The sequence below is a fragment of the Macaca fascicularis genome, chromosome 15 (assembly GCF_037993035.2).
Source record: "Macaca fascicularis isolate 582-1 chromosome 15, T2T-MFA8v1.1".
NCBI lineage: Eukaryota > Metazoa > Chordata > Mammalia > Primates > Cercopithecidae > Macaca > Macaca fascicularis.
In genome coordinates, this window is record NC_088389.1 from 71,609,275 (window position 1) to 71,627,680 (window position 18,406).

General features: G+C 43.6%; 1 protein-coding gene across 4 annotated transcripts in view; it reads left to right on the plus strand.

Annotated features, from left to right (window-relative positions):
- The window catches only part of MOB3B (MOB kinase activator 3B), a 202,616-nt gene that overhangs the window by 166,927 nt on the left and 17,283 nt on the right, over positions 1-18,406 (plus strand). For all 4 annotated transcript variants that reach the window (XM_074017358.1, XM_074017356.1, XM_065530433.1 and 1 more), the window contains one exon: positions 5,950-6,152. In XM_074017358.1, the coding sequence (XP_073873459.1) occupies positions 5,950-6,152 (203 nt within the window). The remainder of the gene's footprint in view (positions 1-5,949; positions 6,153-18,406) is intronic.

The window sequence follows — 18,406 nt, forward strand, 5'->3', positions numbered from 1 at the left end:
GTGGGTTTTATTTATTTTATTTTATTTTATTTTTTGCCTCCCCCAAACAGGAGATGATGGATTCACATCTTGACTAAATAAGACCACTGCTTTTTTCTGATTCAATTTTGATTGATGAAGTATTCCTGCCTTGCCTGTGCCAGGTGCTTTCAAAGGTGGAATCAAAGTATATAACACAGTCCCTTTGTTCAGAGAACTTACAGCAATATAAGACATAAGTTTGAGAAACTAGTAGAAAATAATGCAAGGTAGATGATACTCCAGGACTTATTCAGTACCTGCCACTGTAAGTTCTTTGCAAGTTCAGAATTGATGTATTAATGCCAAGACTGCTATCCTGAAAATAAATAGGCAGGAGGAATTTAATCCCCAAGTGTGTTACAAAGACCATTTGGTCAATGGGATACTAAAACTAACAATTCACAATAGAATACTCACTATCTGCAAGGCAGTACGCTAACCCTTGTAGATGTTTATATAATTAATCCGCACAACAACCTAAGCTACAAATAACATTAATATATCCCTATTTTTCTTTAAGGATGGGGAAAGTGGGGATAGGAGACACTACATCATCTGAATATGGCTACATTATGAATAAGTGGTAAAGCTAGAAATGAAGCCTAGGAATTCTGATTACAGACTCTGTGTTTTAAATCAATAGCTATTATGAGCAAAGGGGAATCCAGATTTAAATAGGACTTTTTCCTACAGATATTCTCAGATCCTTTACTATGCTTGGGTACATTGTAAACCTCTATGAAAACAGCATTTTTGCCAATATATTTGGCCTCAGAACCCTCTCTTTTTAGCCAAGGATCTCTCGAGAATCGTGACTTTTAAAACACATAATGGGGAATATTGAAGTGGAGGGTCCATCGTATCTTCTGTGCTCATGAGGCAGAAGGAGGGCATTGGTTATGGTCCTGATGTTGGGTCAGTTGTGCCATGTAGACCACAGGTTGCCCTTTGCTCCAACCCAGCCATGCACAGCTCCCCAGGTCCCGGCTGCCGTTGTAGCTAGCCAAGTGTCCATTTGAGGTGATCCAGTTGCCTTTCTTCCAACTGCTGAACTGGATTCTTTTAAAACAAGTATTTTTTGAGCTCCTTCCACAAGCAAGCTAATTGCAGGTCATAAAATGGTATTCTTGACTGGTCAAGATAGCTTACGCCTATAATCCCCAGCACTTTGAGAGGCTGAGGTGGGAGGACTGTTTGAGCCCAGGAGTTTGAGACCAGGCTGGGCAATATAGTGAGACCTTGTCTCTACAAAAACATTTACAAAAGTTAGCCAGGCATGGTGGCGCATGCCTGTATTCTCAGCTACTCGGAAGGCTGAGGCAGGAGGATTGCTTGGGCCCAAGAGGCTGAGGCTGCAGTGAGTTGTGTTGTGACATTGCACTCCATCCAGGGTAGAGTAAAACTCTGTCCTTAAAAGATGAATAAATTAAAATAAAATGGTATTCTTATCCCTCACCTTCCCTGACACCATAGAACCTATAGGATGCTGAAGAAAAAGCCTGAGTTTTGAAGCCAAATCTCTATCTCATTTTACCCATGTGGCCTGGGGCAAATGATTTAACTGAGCTAAGCCTCAGTTTCCGTTAAAAAAAAAAATGGGCCGGGCATGGTGGCTCACGCCTGTAATCCCAGCAATTGGGGAGGCTGAGGCGGGCAGATCACGAGGTCAGGCGATCAAGACCATCCTGGCTAACATGGTGAAACCCCGTCTCTACTAAAAATACAAAAAATTAGCCAGGCATGGTGGCAGGCGCCTGTGGTCCCAGCTACTCGGGAGGCTGAGGCAGGAGAATGGCGTGAACCTGGGAGGCGGAGCTCGCAGTGAGCCGAGATCACGCCACTGCACTCCAGCCTGGGCGAAAGTGCAAGACTCCTTCTCAAACAACAACGACAAAAAACTGAAATAATAATTCCACTACTCAGGGTGTCACTGGGATTAAATGACATTGCACATACACAGATCAGCCTTCATTTGGGGTTATCTTTTCTTTTAGTTATTTAATGGAGATTGGATACTTCTTTGCAGCACCATAAAGAAAGAAAACCACCTCAAATCAATCAGTTTTCATGAAGTGGCTCTCTGGAGCCTGCCAGGAAAGGGAGTGGGTCAGCAAGCTGCATCTTGTTTTATCTTGCTGCCATGAGGCCAGTAACACAGAATGAGAAAGTTCCAGAGTCTGCAGAAGGGGCGGACATCCAAGTCTCTCCATCTGAAGGGACAACCTCTTCCAAGTCCCACCTTCTGAGAAGGTTTATTTAAAACACACACACACAAATCTGGACATCCGTAAGGCAGAAGAGAAAAGGGTGAAAATAGTATACAAACTATAGAATTGGCCGCTGAACCATCAATAAATATAAGAATTTTTCAAATGCATATAGCTTTCCTGTTCTTTGCCCCACTCCCTGTGAGCTGGATTTTGTCTCTGATTCAGCAGAGAACCCAGTGGGGTTTCCTAGGCTCCCAGCCTCTTTGCAGTGTCTGGAGTTGGCCTGGGGTGACTGCAATGCATGCTGAACATGTCTTGACTTGAACCGTTCGCAGCTTTTGCTTTTGAAGAATGAATTACATGCAAGGGAGGGAATGGTGGAAGAGTGGGGCCTGACTTAGCAGCCAGAGCCAAGAGATTCTGAGCCTAGAGTCCCACCTACCCGAGGAGTTCAAGTGGGAAATAATGAAATCGAACTTACTCCCAAAGCTCCCATTGAGTGCCAAGCACAGTACAGATACTATTATAAAAACCCTACAAAGTAAATTTGTGTATTAGTTTTATAATAAAGTTGAGTAATGAAGACTCGACTGGATTTTAAACTAAAGACCTAGTTTAAAATCCTAGCCCTACTACTTACTAGCTACATAGGCTGCATAAGTTGTAGCTAGTAGGAAGTAGGGCTAGGGTTTTAAACTAGGTCTTCCAGATTCCAAACCAACTACTCTAAAGCTATAGCCCAAAATGGATAGGCAAGAGGCAAACCCCCTTCAAGGCCAGAGACAAGTCAGAGACCAGGTTTGGAATGGAAGGCACAGCCGAGATTTCCGAGCTGAGCAGAGGCAGAGATGGGGAGAACAGAGCTGCTTGGAGACGATCTAAAGGGGGCCAGCAATTGCCATGAGCATCTGCAGTGTGTCCAAAGCTTTGCCTTATCTGCAGTCAGTGTGGAGGGTAGAGGGGCTGGCTATAAGGACCACACAGATAAACTGGCACAGCTATAAGTCCCTGTGTCCCCCAGCATCTGGTGAGCTTCCATGAGACTGGAACCAGGGGAGGAGAAGGGGGAGCATACCTGAGGGAGTTTGAGCTGCCCGGAAAGGAAGGACCTCAGAGCTTAGAAGTGTGTGCAGAGCCCCAGAGCAGTGCTCGTGGACTTTGGAGTCAGGCTAACTGGCCCAATCCCTCCTCTACTATTTCCCTGCTGGGTGACCTTGGGCAGCTACTTAATTGTCCCAAATCTATTTCTTTATCTGTGAGATGGAAATAATTTAAGGCCTGTTCTGAGGGCTAGTCAGCTAATCCATATAAAGGGCTTGGCACAGTCCCTAAAACATAGTAAGAGCTCAGTAAATACTACTGTTAATCCCAGGTCTATGGCCTTAAGGCCTGAGCAGAGAAAGCTAACATACTCTCGTTGAGGGCAGCAGAGTATGTTAGCTGACCTTTTCTCACCTCTGGTTGTGGCTTCTGATGCTGTGGACATTTTTCTGCCCTTCTCTGCCTTCTGTCCCCATCCTCTTTCTTTTGCTTATTTATGTTTCTGTGCCACTGAAGAGTAACCTTTAGATGTCTCACTGTGCTTGACGATCAAGTGGTTCTTCTAACCTGGCAAGAGAGAGAGTTGTACTCCGTAATACCCATTTTTTGGATTTTAGAGTCAGGCTGACTTGGTTTAAATCTCAGCCCTACCACTTTTTAGCAACAGAATTCATGCTGCAGAGCCTCAGTGCTATTTATCTATGAAACATTAATAAGAATAATAAAACCTATTCCACAGATATGTTGTGAAGATAACATATGTCAGCCTCCTGGCATTGTCACCAGCTGGGTTACAGGACTCCCCTTGTGAAGCAAACATACCTGTCTTAGAGGGAATTCCAGCACTTCTGGGACTCAGGCTTGAAAGACTCCAGACCCGCCCCCAGCATGGCAGCAGCAGTTCTGCAGGCCCCTCTCCACTGAGAAAGCAGCCCATAAACTCTGCGTGCGGCTACCCTCCACCTTCTCCTCAGCTCTACCTCGCCCTCAACCCCAAATCCCAGCATCTGTTGCCCAGGCAGTCAGCTCCCAAGCAGCGCCAGAGCTTCTCCCTGGGTTCATTTGATATGTTGCCACTTTGTTTCAAAGAAAAACCAGTATCAGTGCTGGGACCCAAGGGAGGCAGATCTTGTCACTGCCGCCTGCCAGACATGTTCCTTCTCTTCCTGTGCCGGGGTCCCAAGTGATCCCATTACAGTGTCTCACCAGACAGCTGCCACTAGGTTTCTGTGGAGGAAAGGACAGCTTCCTGGAGACAGGACAGCTTCCCCAGGCTTCCTGGGGACTTGGGACGCGCACCGTACACAGCTCTACAATTTTGCTGAAAGGCTAGTGGTCATTTCTACCTTTCCTTGACAAGGGTAATTCTGTTGTTGTTTTGTTTTGTTTTGTTTTGTTTTGTTTTGTTTTTGAGATGCCGTTTCACTCTGTCGCCCAGGCTGGAATGCAGTGGCACGATCTCAGCTTACTACAACCTCTACCTCCCAGGTTCAAGCAGTTCCCCTGGCTCATCCTCCCAAGTAGCTGAGATTACAGGTGCACGACACCACACCCGGCTAAATTTTTTTGTATTTTTAGTAGAGATGGTTTTTCACCATATTGGCCAGACTGGTCTCGAACTCCTGACCTCAGGCAATCCGCCTGCCTTGGCCTCCCAAAGTGCTGGGATTACAGGTGTGAGCCACCGCGTTGGGCCCAGTAATTCTTTTCCTTATAACAACAGGCCTTACGTTGCAGAGAAAAGGGAGGACATTATCATTTAATAAGCTCTCACTATATTCTAGGCACTGTAGGAGGATCTTACATTAATACCCTCCCAGCCATGTAAGGAAGACCTTATTAGGACCACTCTTTTACGGACGAGAAACCAAAAGTCAAACAACTTGCCCACAGTCATACATCTGGAAGGGGAGCAGAGTAAGAATTCAAACAGTGTCTCTTTAACTTAGGAACCCATTACAACATGTCACCACTTAAGGACAGCGTAAATAACAAAACAGCTTAAGCAGTGTTTGAGAGGGAGAAAGGAAGGCTTGCGATCCTGCAATTTGTTGCTTTGACTGAGCTGGGAGTAGTGGTCATCAAATGGGAAATCTGAGTGACTTCGATGACCACTCACCCTTTCTGTGTTATGAAAAACAAGACCTCCTCCCAACTCTTACCTTCCTCAAAGAGACAAAGGCGGAATCTGTGTGATGCAAAGTACCTGTGAAAGTTACTGAATTTGCCCACCTCAGAAACAGTATACCTCAGGAAAAACTTTGCAAACTGGTAGCTTGCAAGCCCAGTGTAACTTAGAGAGATGTTTTATTTTGACTAATGGTACTTTTTAAAACTTCAAGTTACTTGCTTAATGTTTAAAAAATGCAGTAGGTCCACGTATAACTCTTAAATTTCCGAATTATCTTGAAAAATTAGAAGCTCTAACAACACGGGGCCTCCATCCCTATATGGCCACTGTTGGCTGTAGTCACAGCAACTGCTGCCCTTGATGAGGAGGTGGAAGGTGCTTTCTAGTTTGCTACCAACCCCCACCCCCCACTCCCTATGACTCCTGTGACACGGGGTGCCAGTCTCCCTGTAGCCTCGCCCTCAGACAGTTTTCTGATATTAGAGGAAAGAGGAAAAGGAACTTTCCTGTCATGGTTTCATTCTTTCTTCTTTTTTTCTTCTCTAGGTGTTCCCTTCCCAAAGAACTTCCTTCAGATCTGCAAGAAGATCCTGTGCCGCCTTTTCCGGGTCTTTGTCCACGTCTACATCCACCACTTCGACCGGGTCATTGTGATGGGTGCAGAGGCCCATGTCAACACCTGCTACAAACATTTCTATTACTTTGTCACAGAGATGAACCTCATAGACCGCAAGGAGCTCGAGCCTTTGGTAAGTGGCACCATGCGATAATGGTATCCAAGTCACCCCAGGAGCTCAGCCATTTGTCATAGTGCATTGTCAATCCCTGGAAAATGCTCACTGATGGCTAGCTGTTAGCAGAGGGCTACAGAATTGAATGGGGTTTAGTGGTCAACAAACAGCCAGGAGATGCCAAGATGTCCACTGTCACCAAATAAGTGTCCGAGATTACTCTCCAAGAGGTAGCAGAATGTAGTGGGAATATAATAGTTTGGATCAGAGGGAGTAGCTTTAATTCTCAGCTCCAAAGTCATTCTTCCACTTACTGAATTCCTTAAATGGGCATCTTTGATATCTTATATTATCTCTCACTCTGTTAATCAAAGATGATCAGAAACATTTCTTCAGTAGGTAAATAAATATTTAGCACCTACTGTGTGCCAGCTGCTAGGCATACAGTCAGGTAAAACTGCCTTCGGGCAGCTTTTACTCCAGAGGTAGTGACAGAAGTTAAAGCCCTGAATAAGAATACAATCTCACAGGGACTTTGCTTTTCACACTGAGTTTTCCGTGTTGCAGTTTCAATGAGATATATTAGAATAGAGAACATTTGATATGATTAAATCCTTAGTGTTATTGTTTAGGTGAATGGGGAATACTTTCATTTTCTTCAAAAGCTGTCTTTCCAGTGGCACTCAATCTGTGCTTCAGAAGTCAAGGACCCCTAAAAACCTCATCATCTTTTGTACCATGCAGCATCTCAATGCAGACACTTTGATCAAAGGATTTTTTAGTGGCTCTATTGAGTACTATATTATGCCCCCATATAATACAAGGTGGCTGTTTTGCTAAATATAACTGACAAGGCAACTACATTTCATCCAAGTTCATTTGAACAACCAGAATACGAGAGCCAGGCTGTCCTCTTTTGCCACCCTGTATCCCTTTCTCTTTATGTACCTATTTTAAAACACGGGTTTTATTATTTTTATTTTTATTTTTTCTTTGAGACAGGGTCTCACTCTGTCTCCCAGTCTGGAGTGCAATGGCAAGGTCATAGCTCACCATAGCTCACCTTCAACTCCTAGGTTCAAGCAATCCTCCCACCTCAGCCTCCCAAGTAGCTGGGACTATAGGCTGGCATGGCTGGTTTTTTTTTTTTTTTTTTAGAGATGGGATGTCACTATGTTGTCCAAGCTTGTCTCAAACTCCTGGCTTCAAGCAATTCTCCACCCTTGTTCTCCCAAAGCTGGGATTACAGGTGTGAGCCACCACACCTGGCCAGGTTTTATTATTATTTAGGTATGGTAAAGCTAACAGATCAGATGATTGTCATTGAAAAGAGAATTTGTTATACTCATCCCAAGAGAAAGAGCCATGCCGCGCCACAAGAGAGCACATGGGAAAGCACCAGGGTTAGTCAGGAGACCGAGGGAGCAGAGAAAGCATGGGCAAGAACCCTCACTGTGGTTTTCATGGGAAGGAATGGGCCAGACAGAGTAAGCAGGTTTAGGGTTGGCTAATTTGAATAATCTCTGGAGCCTAGGGGTTATTCCTAGTTATCTGATACCTGGCCCTGGGGTGGTTAATGTGAGACCCTGATGGAGGAAGTATTTGGGGTGCAGGCTCTGCAGGATTGGTTTGCATTGGTTGTTGTGTAAACAGCTTGAGGGCAAATTGTTTACCATCACTAGGAATTGGCTAGCTCTGGGAGGGGCAGTCCCTCCAGGATCAACAAGGCCACTTTGATGTTAAAGAATCAAAACACAAAAAATAAGAGATATGTTTAATACAGTACAGTACCTGTACCTGGCAAAGAAGATGGTGAATTTCACATATCACCTTTAGTGTTTTTCACCTTGAAATTTATTATTGTGCTATGAGAATATATGGCAAAAATATATATATAAAATACTATATATATTATACTATATATATCAAATACTATATATATATAGATAGAGATATATATATATATTTGCATTACTCAGTAGTCCTGGAACAAAGCAAGACTTTTTGGGGTACACTTGAGATGTCTCACATATTTACTTTAAAAAGAGCCTGTTTTCCTCATTTTCTTTCACGAGAGATCTCTAGAAGGCTCTGAGGTAGGAACCGAGTTGTCTCTAAATGCAGTTGGACAAATAGTATGGAAAGAAGCTACAATTCATTGATGGCTGAGTTTTATAAAGGCTGTTTTGGGTAAACAGCCACTATGGGAAGATAAGGTTGTGCAAACAGCTCAAGGGAGTTAAGACTAGAAACAATTGATAAAGCTAATTTCAGAAAATGTCAAGGACAGAGGAAAGATGGACAAGGGCCATGTAAATGAAGAGCCAGAAGAAACTGCTGCGATCTCCTAGATGGTTTCAGTTCGGTTCTCTTCTGTAGTAATGTTCAGGTCTATGCAAAATAACTTCTCCAAAGGCCCACAAGACGGAAGAGGCTGTGGAAGCACTCACACTTCCAGTTTCACTGAGCTAAGGGATCAGAAACACCAAGATAGAGCTGAAAGTCAATTTCTCCTTTATGCCTGAAAGCATAAAGACAACATTGTAGGAAAAAGCTGAGTGTAAGTTATCAAGTAGAGAAAGGCTTTCTTTGCTGTCAGAAAACTCAGTTATTTTCTATAATTGAAGAAAGGGCTCCAAGGCAGTGCCAGGAACTAACTTGAAGTCTCAGAATCACAGAATGGCCTCAAACATGTCAATATCCTAGACATGAGACTCTTTGAGGGACTGGGATAAAATTAGGTTAACCAGAAATTTTTAACAGTTTAAGTGAGCAAGAAAGGTACCAGGTTTTATTTCGCAGAAGTTTATATTTCTTTAAATCTTGCTTGCAATAGTATATTTCCTACATTTGTGTGTTAATTATAATTACAGGGAAATTAATTTTAATGCTTGTAAATATTTATACTTTTTAAATGCTTAATTGTCAGAACTTACCTATTTGTTTTACACTAACCGAAACCTATAAAGGAATAGAAATAGACATTAAGAATGTTTCTGAGGCTAATCATACACTATCAGGCTCTGAATACTTAGCACATGCAGTGTCCATTAAGAGTAGATTGTTTATGGCTTGTGGATTGCTATTGCTGAAATGACCATTTCAACAGTTGACAGTGCTAGGATACCTAACTGCTAATACTATTACAGTGCACATGTTCAAATCAGGCATAGCATCTCAAGTCAACACATTTTTATTTGATTTGCATATATGGATACTCTATATATGCAACTCTAGTTGCTCAGATATTCTATGTGCGTAAAAAATCTATGCTCTCAAGACATTTACAATACAGTCTGAAAAATATAAAATAATAAATGTCACCCATTTTTGGCTCTCAAAGGATGATGAAGGAATCAGGCATTTGGCTTCACATTCTAGTTGTACATTCTTTAGAATCGAATGCAGCTGGGGCCAGAAGGGCAGCATTTGTCCAGCCAGTTTCCCTTAGAACATCGGCATTCCCAGAGTTCCCACGCCACTGGTGGGACATTCTTGGTGTCATGCCTTGGGATTCCACAGTATGCAACTCTGAGACCCCACCACCACCTCATGTTTCCCTCTGCCTTGCCTCCACCATGCACAGCCACACATCTCTGGTTGCTTTTGTCTGATGTGGACTGAGTATCGACCACACAGGTTGTATTGGGGATCCATCTAGCACCCCACTGGGGTAGGAGAGTCAGTATCATACAGTGCCTAAGAAAAGTCTTAGACTGTGGATTCCAATCCTGGACCCTGCATTTACTAACGTGCAACCTTGAGCAAGATATATAGCTTTTCAAAGCTTCATTTTCCTCATTCATAGAATGGGTATAATAATAAGAGTTATAAAAAGAAATGGATTAATCACATGGTAAGTGCTTAAGAAATGTTAGCTAAGTGAGATAATGACTGTAACAGTAGCTGGGCTGTAGTTGGTGGATGTTCCTGAATTCTCCCTTCCCTAGCTCCCATGACCTCTTTTCTGTCTTAGTGATTGATTCCCTAGGTAGACTCCTAGCAGATGCAGTTAATTGTATTTGTATCAGTCACTCCCACGGGATTGTCAACTCTTTGAAGGCTGGGAATATAAAGGACATATTCCTGCATTGCTTAGGGTTCCTAGTACCTAATAAATCCTTAATATGTATTTGAATTGGGGAGAGTACTTGAAGGATGATGCACCTCCATTCAAAGGGGTTACACACTGGTTACTGTCTTCAATACGCCCCTTATCTCAGAACATGCCTGCAGACCTCCACTTACCCATTTCCATGTTGGGAATAATGCTTCATCCTATCAGATTAGCAATAGACATTAAAAGCAAAATAAGAGATCAGGGATGCATCATAAGCTTTAGGCCTCACAGAGAAAGACGAGGCCTCAACTCTCAGTCATTCTCTGTTCCAAATTCCAGATAGATCACCCAGGAAATCTTGAATCCTCTCACACTGCTTTTGTGCCCTGGTGTGTCAGACAAAGGGTAACCAATCCTCCCTGTTTTAGCAGTGAAATTCTCATGTCCTGGGAAAACCCTTGGTCTCTGTCAAACTAGGACGGTTGGTCATCCTATCAGGCCTCTGAGTGGGAATACAGTTTGGAATTCAGAAGCTGGGAAGAGGTCACCTTGGCTAGCCTGGTGAAGACCATCACATCCATCCACCCCCAGAGCTTGCCTCATGGCTCCCATTGGGACCTGCTGTTCAGCCGCTATGGCCGGCAGCCTGGGAACCCAGGCAAACACATGCCATTTCACTTGGTCTCCAGCAGGGAGGGGGAGCCTGGCACACTGACACAGACACAGACGTGACAGATCATCCATTACTCATGTAAATGCAACAGCTGACGATAACTTAAACTCAAGCAAGTTCCCTGTTGGAGGAAACAGCCCAAATGATGCTGATAATTAGAAAATGGGCCAGGCCCTGATTGAATAAGCAGGCTGCTGTTGGCCCTTGGCTGCCAGGGAGTCAGCTGACAAAATTAAACTAATCAGAATTATTATTAGCAAGCACAAATAGCCCACAGTGTTTTGTTGGCCTTTCACTGGAAACAAAAGCAGACTCAGAGAGGGCTGTTAGCAATGCAGTAGTTGTGAATGAAGAGCTGATTAGGGCAGGGGAGGAGAGAGACTGGTGAGGTGGGGAGGACAGACAGGAGGGGACTTGTTCACCCTAATGCACCTGCTGACCCCTGGGTGACCTTGGTCCAGGACCTTCTCATTCTCTCTCCAAGGCTCCATTTTCTTGTTTCTAACAATGAGGGTGATTATATCATCACCTACCTTGTCGAGGTGCTGCTGTGAAACCAAATGTTACCACAGGGCTGTTCCGTTACCTTATAGCAGGGTGCCTGGACCATAGGGGTTTCTCAGGAGTCCACACACACACACACCTGCATCAGAATCTTCTGGAGGAAATATTTTGTAAGTACATTCTTGGGCCTCACCCCAGATACACTAAATCAGAATTATTAAGATTTGTGCCTAGTACCAAGCACCCTGAGTCTGCATCTCAAACTTTAATGTGCATATGAATCACCGGGGGAATCTTGCTGAATGCAAATTCTGATTCGGTACATCTGAGAGAAGGAGACTTGAGAATGTTTGTTTTGCTCCCAGATGATATGGATGCTGCTGGTTCCCAGACCACACGTTGAGGGGAAAGACCCTAGCTGACAATTACCCTCAAATGTGAAAATTACCATTTTTAGCACTTCATCTCTTCTCCTCTAGGATTGGGAGTTAGCTTAGCGGGGTGGGGAAGTGAAGCAAAAAGGAGAAAAATCTGAAGATCAGTGTTTGCCAAGAGAGCTCCTCAAAATGCCAGTCCTGAGTGATGGTCAGTGAAAACAGACTTCCTTCTGTGGTCAAATGAGTTTACAAAATACTGCATCGTCTCCACCCTTGAAGATTTACGGTGTACAATAGCATATCAAAGGCTTTGAGAAGGCATCCAGTAAAGAAACTTCTTCAATTTTGTGTAGCCCGCCCAATTTAACTGCATTTGGCTACTGGACTTTTTTCTTTTGCCATCACTCATTGACATCTTAGAGATATCATGATTCATAGAACACCCTCTGGGCAGCACTGCTCATCTTTGTGATGTGATGTGTCTCTAGATTTTTCTGTTTTTCTCATGCCTCCCTGGCCTCAAACCACACAGCCACCACTGCTGCATGGAGAGGGAGGTGGGAAGGAAGTGAAACTCCATATGGGAGCGCTTCGCACACACACAAGAAGTGCAGTCCTGCTCATTGTTGCTCCTCATCCTCCCACATCGTCGTATGACAGACACCCCTTCGTGGAATTCTTACCGTGTGCATGACAGGCAAGCATTTTCAAGAAATAATTAATAACTTCATTTCTTCAGTTCCAGATAATCTATTAATTCCTCTTGACATATATTATTTCATCTCCTCACACTTGTTACTTTTTTTTTTGTTTTGAGACAGGGTCTCACTCTGTCACCCAGGCTGGTGTGATCATGGCTCACTGCATCCTCTAGCCTCCATGCTCAAGTGATCCTCTCACCTCAGCCTCCTAAGTAGCTGGGGCTACAAACACATATCACCACACCTGGCTAATTTTAAAATTTTTTGTAGAGACAGGGTCTCACTATGTTTCCTAGGCTGGTCTGGAATTCCTGGGCTCAAGTGATCCTTCTGCCTCGACCTCCCAAAGTCCTGGGATTACAGATGGTACCTGGCCAGACTTGTTACTATTATTTCCAGCAGATGTGATGGGCAGTTTCTCAACATCTGAACCACATTCCTCTCCATCCCTTATCACTGCCATTTTGTCACACCAAAGCACACGCCCCACCCCCAGTGTGTAGGTACCTCTTGGCTAATGATTGAGATTTATGGTAGGCTCTACCACCAAAACTATCCTTTAAAAATGGGTGCTTTTTAGAACAATTTGAGGACCAAAGATTTGGAAAGCCTTGTCTCAAAGGCCCAGCCACAAGCCTATCCAGGCCCCAGAATACGCTGACCTCATGTTGCCCTAAGAGGTAGCCAGGCCAAAACTACACTTCTGTCAGAGCTGCTTGGGTGAGTGCAGTAGCCAAGGTTGGCCTGCAATGGTAAGATCAAGTCAGGACTGTGAAAAGAAGCAGAACCTCTTGCATGAGCCAGAGCTACCCCCTAAAATAGCCAGCAATGAAGAGCCACTGTGGGGCTTTTGAAAGGACCTTTTTTTTTGAAACATCATCTGTACAGAGGCCCCTGGGTTGCTCCTTGTCAGGAGGGTTCCTTGGTCTTCAGCCAGATGGCTTGGACATGGACTCAGCCATTATAGAAGAAAGAGCTGCAGCCTGTGAAGCTGACATGTTGGCCTTTACAGTGGCATTTCCACTATTATGCTACCACATTAGTTACCACATAAGGCAAGGCATGTAATGGCTCTGAGCCTCAGTTTCCCCATCTATAAAAGAGATCATCCCTAGAATCTTCCCAGCCTGACCTACTGAGATTACTGATGGGTTACTACTGAGATTACTGGCTTACTGGGATTACTACTGACATGGTGTGTCAGCAGCCCTGTCATCTTTCATCCAAGACAACCATTTCTCTTTGCTTAGAGAGCCCTTCGTGGATTAAAGCCCACCATGGGCCGGGCACGGTGGGCCATGCCTGTAATCCCAACACTTTAGGAGGCTGAGGCGGGCGGATCACCTGATGTCAGGAGTTCCAGACCAGCCTGGCCAACATGGTGAAACACCATTTCTACTAAAAATACAAAAATTAGCTGGGCGTGGTGGCAGGCACCCATAATCCCAGCTACTCAGGAGGCTGAGGCAGGAGAATCGCTTGAACCTGGGAGGCGGAAGTTGCAGTGAACCGAGATCGCACCATCACACTCCAGCCTGGGGCACAAGAGCGAGACTTCGTCTCCAAAAAAAAAAGCCCACCATGGCAGCAGAGGGGGTGTACATGTTGCTGAGAGTAGCTGGAGTGTGCATCCATGGGACTTTGCCAGTTCAGATGACAAGTATGTGTGTGTCCTACATGTTGCCGAGCGTAGCTGGAGTGTGCATCCATGGGACTTTGCCAGTTCAGATGACAAATATGTGTGTGTCCAGGGTGGCATCGGCTGTTGGTGCTTGTTCAGAACAATGCAAAGGCTCAGAGATGAGAGGGGGAGCTTGCCAGAGATCATTTTAGGAGCCTTGGCAGATGTATTCTAAAGTGTCAATTGGAAAAATAGCAAAGAAACATGATGATTTCCAATGAATTGCCTTATGCTGGCTAACTGGGGATGTGGCACAAATAGCCACATGTCTCTGCCAGTCCTATTTATTCATCATCCCTTGTTGATGCTCAGAGAACTTTTGCTTCTAGTTTATAGGATGTTGGGTGGTTCATTTTTGTTTTAGGGTTTCTATTTATTTTTAATGTGGTCAGAGATGAGATTGGCCTGATTTATTTCAGTGCCTAAAATATGATCAGTTGTAGTTGAAGATGTCTCTCATGGGAAAACTGCTAGCATATAATATTAAGTAATGAAAGCAGGATTCAAAACTATACTGGAAAATCACTAACCATATGTCCACAGATGATAAAGGAAATAGAGCAAAAAGTGCCAACAGTGGTTCTCTCTTGGTATTATTATAGATAATGCTTTTTTTTTTTTTTTTTTGGTATATACTTTTGGGGGCTTTCTAAGTTTTCTGTGACAAGCATGTGTCACTTTTATAATCAGAAAAATCAAACCTTATACTTGAAAAGGCTTTTTCAACCACTTGTGACCACTTAGATTAAAATTAAATTAAAAATTCGTTTCTTTGCCTTACTAGCCACGTTAAGTGCTCAAAAGCCACATGTGTCTAGTGGCTATTGTATTGGATATCACAGATACTGAACATTTTCATCATTGTGGGACATTCTCTCAAACACCAGTGAGCCAAAGGCTCTACTTTCAGGAGCTACTTTTTATAATCCACTATTAACAACACTCCCTCCACAAATAGCTGCCGGATGTGTTCACATTGTCTCCATGCTGCCACATGAGGCATTTCAGTTCATTGTTTCAGCCCCCTGGTATGGTTGCTTCTCTTTGCTAAGCCACTTCTCTCCCACTTCATAGATAGGAATGAATAAAACTCAGTACCTTCTGCTCAACATTTCTCCCTAGATTTCCCATCAGAACCTGCATCTCAGGAAGCTGCTCAGTATCTTAGGGGAGCTGTTAGTCTGAGACACCAAATAGTAATTGTACTTTTTATTTTTTTAATGTTCTCTGCAGTGTTGGAAATTGCTGCAGGATGTCAGTCACAGCAGGGATTAATTCATCTTCATGAGCATTTACATGAAAATGTAAATAGTCAGTATGGCTTGATGCCCATATATAAGCCTGCCAAATTTTGGCTGCTATGTGTGGTCTAGTTTAAATTTCCCGGCCAGATAAGATTAGATTCTTTGGCTCCAAAAATGTCAAGTGAGTATTAACTTGGGATTTGAATGAAGGAAGGTTTTATTTATTGAAACGTAACACTATATTTTCTCCCACCACCCACCTGTCCCACCACAGTAAAAGCATGAAGATAAGACAGGTTACAGGCAGTCCCTAGCCTAGGGACTTGTGTGGTCTTAGGAGCGCTTCCTCCTATGAAATAATTTTATACATAAAGGTCAGGTATACAAACCACCAGCAAAGCCAGTTAAGCTATAATGTTATACTGGAACATAATACTAATTAGTATTAATTCCAAGATGTTGGTGCTAATAGAGTCCTATTACATTGTGCATCTAAGTGTAAATGGACCAATAGACAAGAATAAATGCATGGAGGCAGATCTGGAAGAAGAAAGAGATGTGCAAATAGCTCCATAGGGAACTTCCCAGAATTCTTTGAATGGGCCATGTCCTCTCACCTCCAGGCCATTGAATGTACAAGTCCTTTGGCTTCCATGTTGTCAGCTTAAGTCCTGCTCATCCTGCAAGTCTAGGCTTAATTGTCCCTGTCTCAGAGACGAACACCTTTCACTCAAAACATTAGGTTCCTGCTGGCTACTCCCAGAATGCCCTGATACCAGAGAGGGCAACCAAGATGGAAGCCACCATGTATCTTCTACAGACTAGAGTCAGAAGTGATAACCCAACCCTCTTCCCACTTTCCATTCATTAGAAGTAGGTTACCAAGTCCAGCCCACACTAAAGGAAAGGAGAATTAAAGCCTACTTCTTTCTTTTTTTTGAGACGGAGTCTTGCTCTGTCACCCAGGCTGGAGTGCAGTGGCATGATCTCGGCTCACTGCAACCTCCACCTCCCTGGTTCAAGCAATTCTCCTGCCTCAGCCTCCAGAGCAGCTGGAATGACAGGTGTGTGCTACTATGCCTGGCTAATTTTTTTATTTTTAGTGGAGATGGGGTTTCATCATGTTGGCCAGGCTAGTCTGGAACTCCTGATCTCAAGTGATCTGCCTGCCTCAGCCTCTGAAAGTGCTGGGATTACAGGTGTGAGCCACCACGCCCGGCCGTATTTCTTGAAGAGAGAAATGTTAAATAATTTTTCATATGTTAAATAATTTTTAAATATTTTTAAACCACCACAGAGACCAACATTTTTAAACTGGTGATGTTTTTCTTTGACCTCTGCATTTCTTTCTTTTCCCATTTTCCACATCCTACAGCACAAGTCTGTTACCTCTGCAAAGTAAAGCTCGTTGCTCAAGAAATCTGACTCCGTGAAAACTCCTATTAACTCAATGTGGTTTCTTCTTCCTCCCTTTCCTTGAAAGAAGCCAGTCTAGCCAACTGTCTACACTTTCTCACTTTCCTTTCAATTCACAGTAACTTGCCCTCCACCACTCCAGAAACCTGGTCTTTCTACTGAAGTACAGTCGTGTGTCACATAATGATGGGAGAACCTTCTGAGAAATATGTCTTTAGGCAACTTCGTCATAGTGTGAACATCATAGAGTATAGTTACATAAAAACAGATGGTGTAGCTACTACACACCTAGGCTATATGGTACAGCCTATGGCTCCTAGGCTATAAACCTCTACAGTGTGTTACTGCAATGAATACTGTAGGCAGCTGTAACATAATGGTATTTGTGTATCTAAATGTAGAAAAAGTACAGTAAAAATACAGTATGAAAGATAAAAAATGGTACACCTGCCTAGGGCACTTGCCATGAATGGAGCTTGTAGGACTGGAAGTTGCTCTGGGTAAGTCAGTAAGCTTAGGCTTGCTTACTTCAACCCTATACCTTCTCCCAGAATCCATCCTATATGCAACACCTTGGCTAGACCTATTGGTGTTTTTGTCACCCCCTGCTGGCAGCGATCACCACCCTACCCTAGAAGTCCATCCCCCAAGACTACACTTCAGAAGCCTGTCACCTCACCTGTGCTATGGCACCCATCATGCAAACCCCAGTACCAAGAGGGCACTACGCTCCAGGCACATGGCTGGGTGCTGAGGATACAGTGATAGGCCAGGCTTGGTCCTCAGTGTGAGCCTTCTTCTATGTGCAGACATATGAAAGGTCTTAATTTTCCCACTGGTAAAAATACGAAGACATAGCCAAGATCAGCAGTTAACAAACTGTGGCCCTTAGCACACAGGTTCTATAATTTCCTGGGTGAAGCTGGAACCCAGTTCAGGGACTTTACCTAACCTGAGCTGCAACATCACTCTCGTGAATGGCATGTGTGTAAGATTACATTAAAAGAAATGGTTTCTGCTGCTACAATAAGTTTTAAATCCATTAGGATAGGTTTAGATTCCCTCCTGTTCTAGCATGTTGTGGATCCAGAATAAGATAGATTGTCACTGCCTTTCCTTTTACTTTGTTTATTTCTAATATATAATTCTGTTTATTTTATTTTATTTTGAGATAGAGTCTTGTTCCGTTGCCCAGGCGGAGTGCAGTGGCGTGGTCTTGGCTCACTGCAACCTCTGCCTCCTGGGTTCAAGCAATTCTCCCACCTCAGCCTCCTGAGTAGCTGGAACTACAGGTGCGTGCCACCACAACTGGCTAATTTTTTGTATTTTTAGTAGAGACAGGGTTTCACCATGTTGGCCAGGCTGGTCTCGAACTTCTGACCACAAGTGATCCATCCACCTTGGCCTCCCAGAGTACTGGGATTACAGGCATAAGCCACCGCACCCAGCCACTAATAGTGTAATTTTAAAATAGAGATTGATGGTAAAGATTTATGTCCATGTCTTATTAAAATATTTTCACACAGAAGAACTTTAAATGGCCTGTAATAACTATATATTTTTTTTCATTTCATTTGTTCAGCTTCAGAAGATATAATAATAGGGAAGACTTGTAA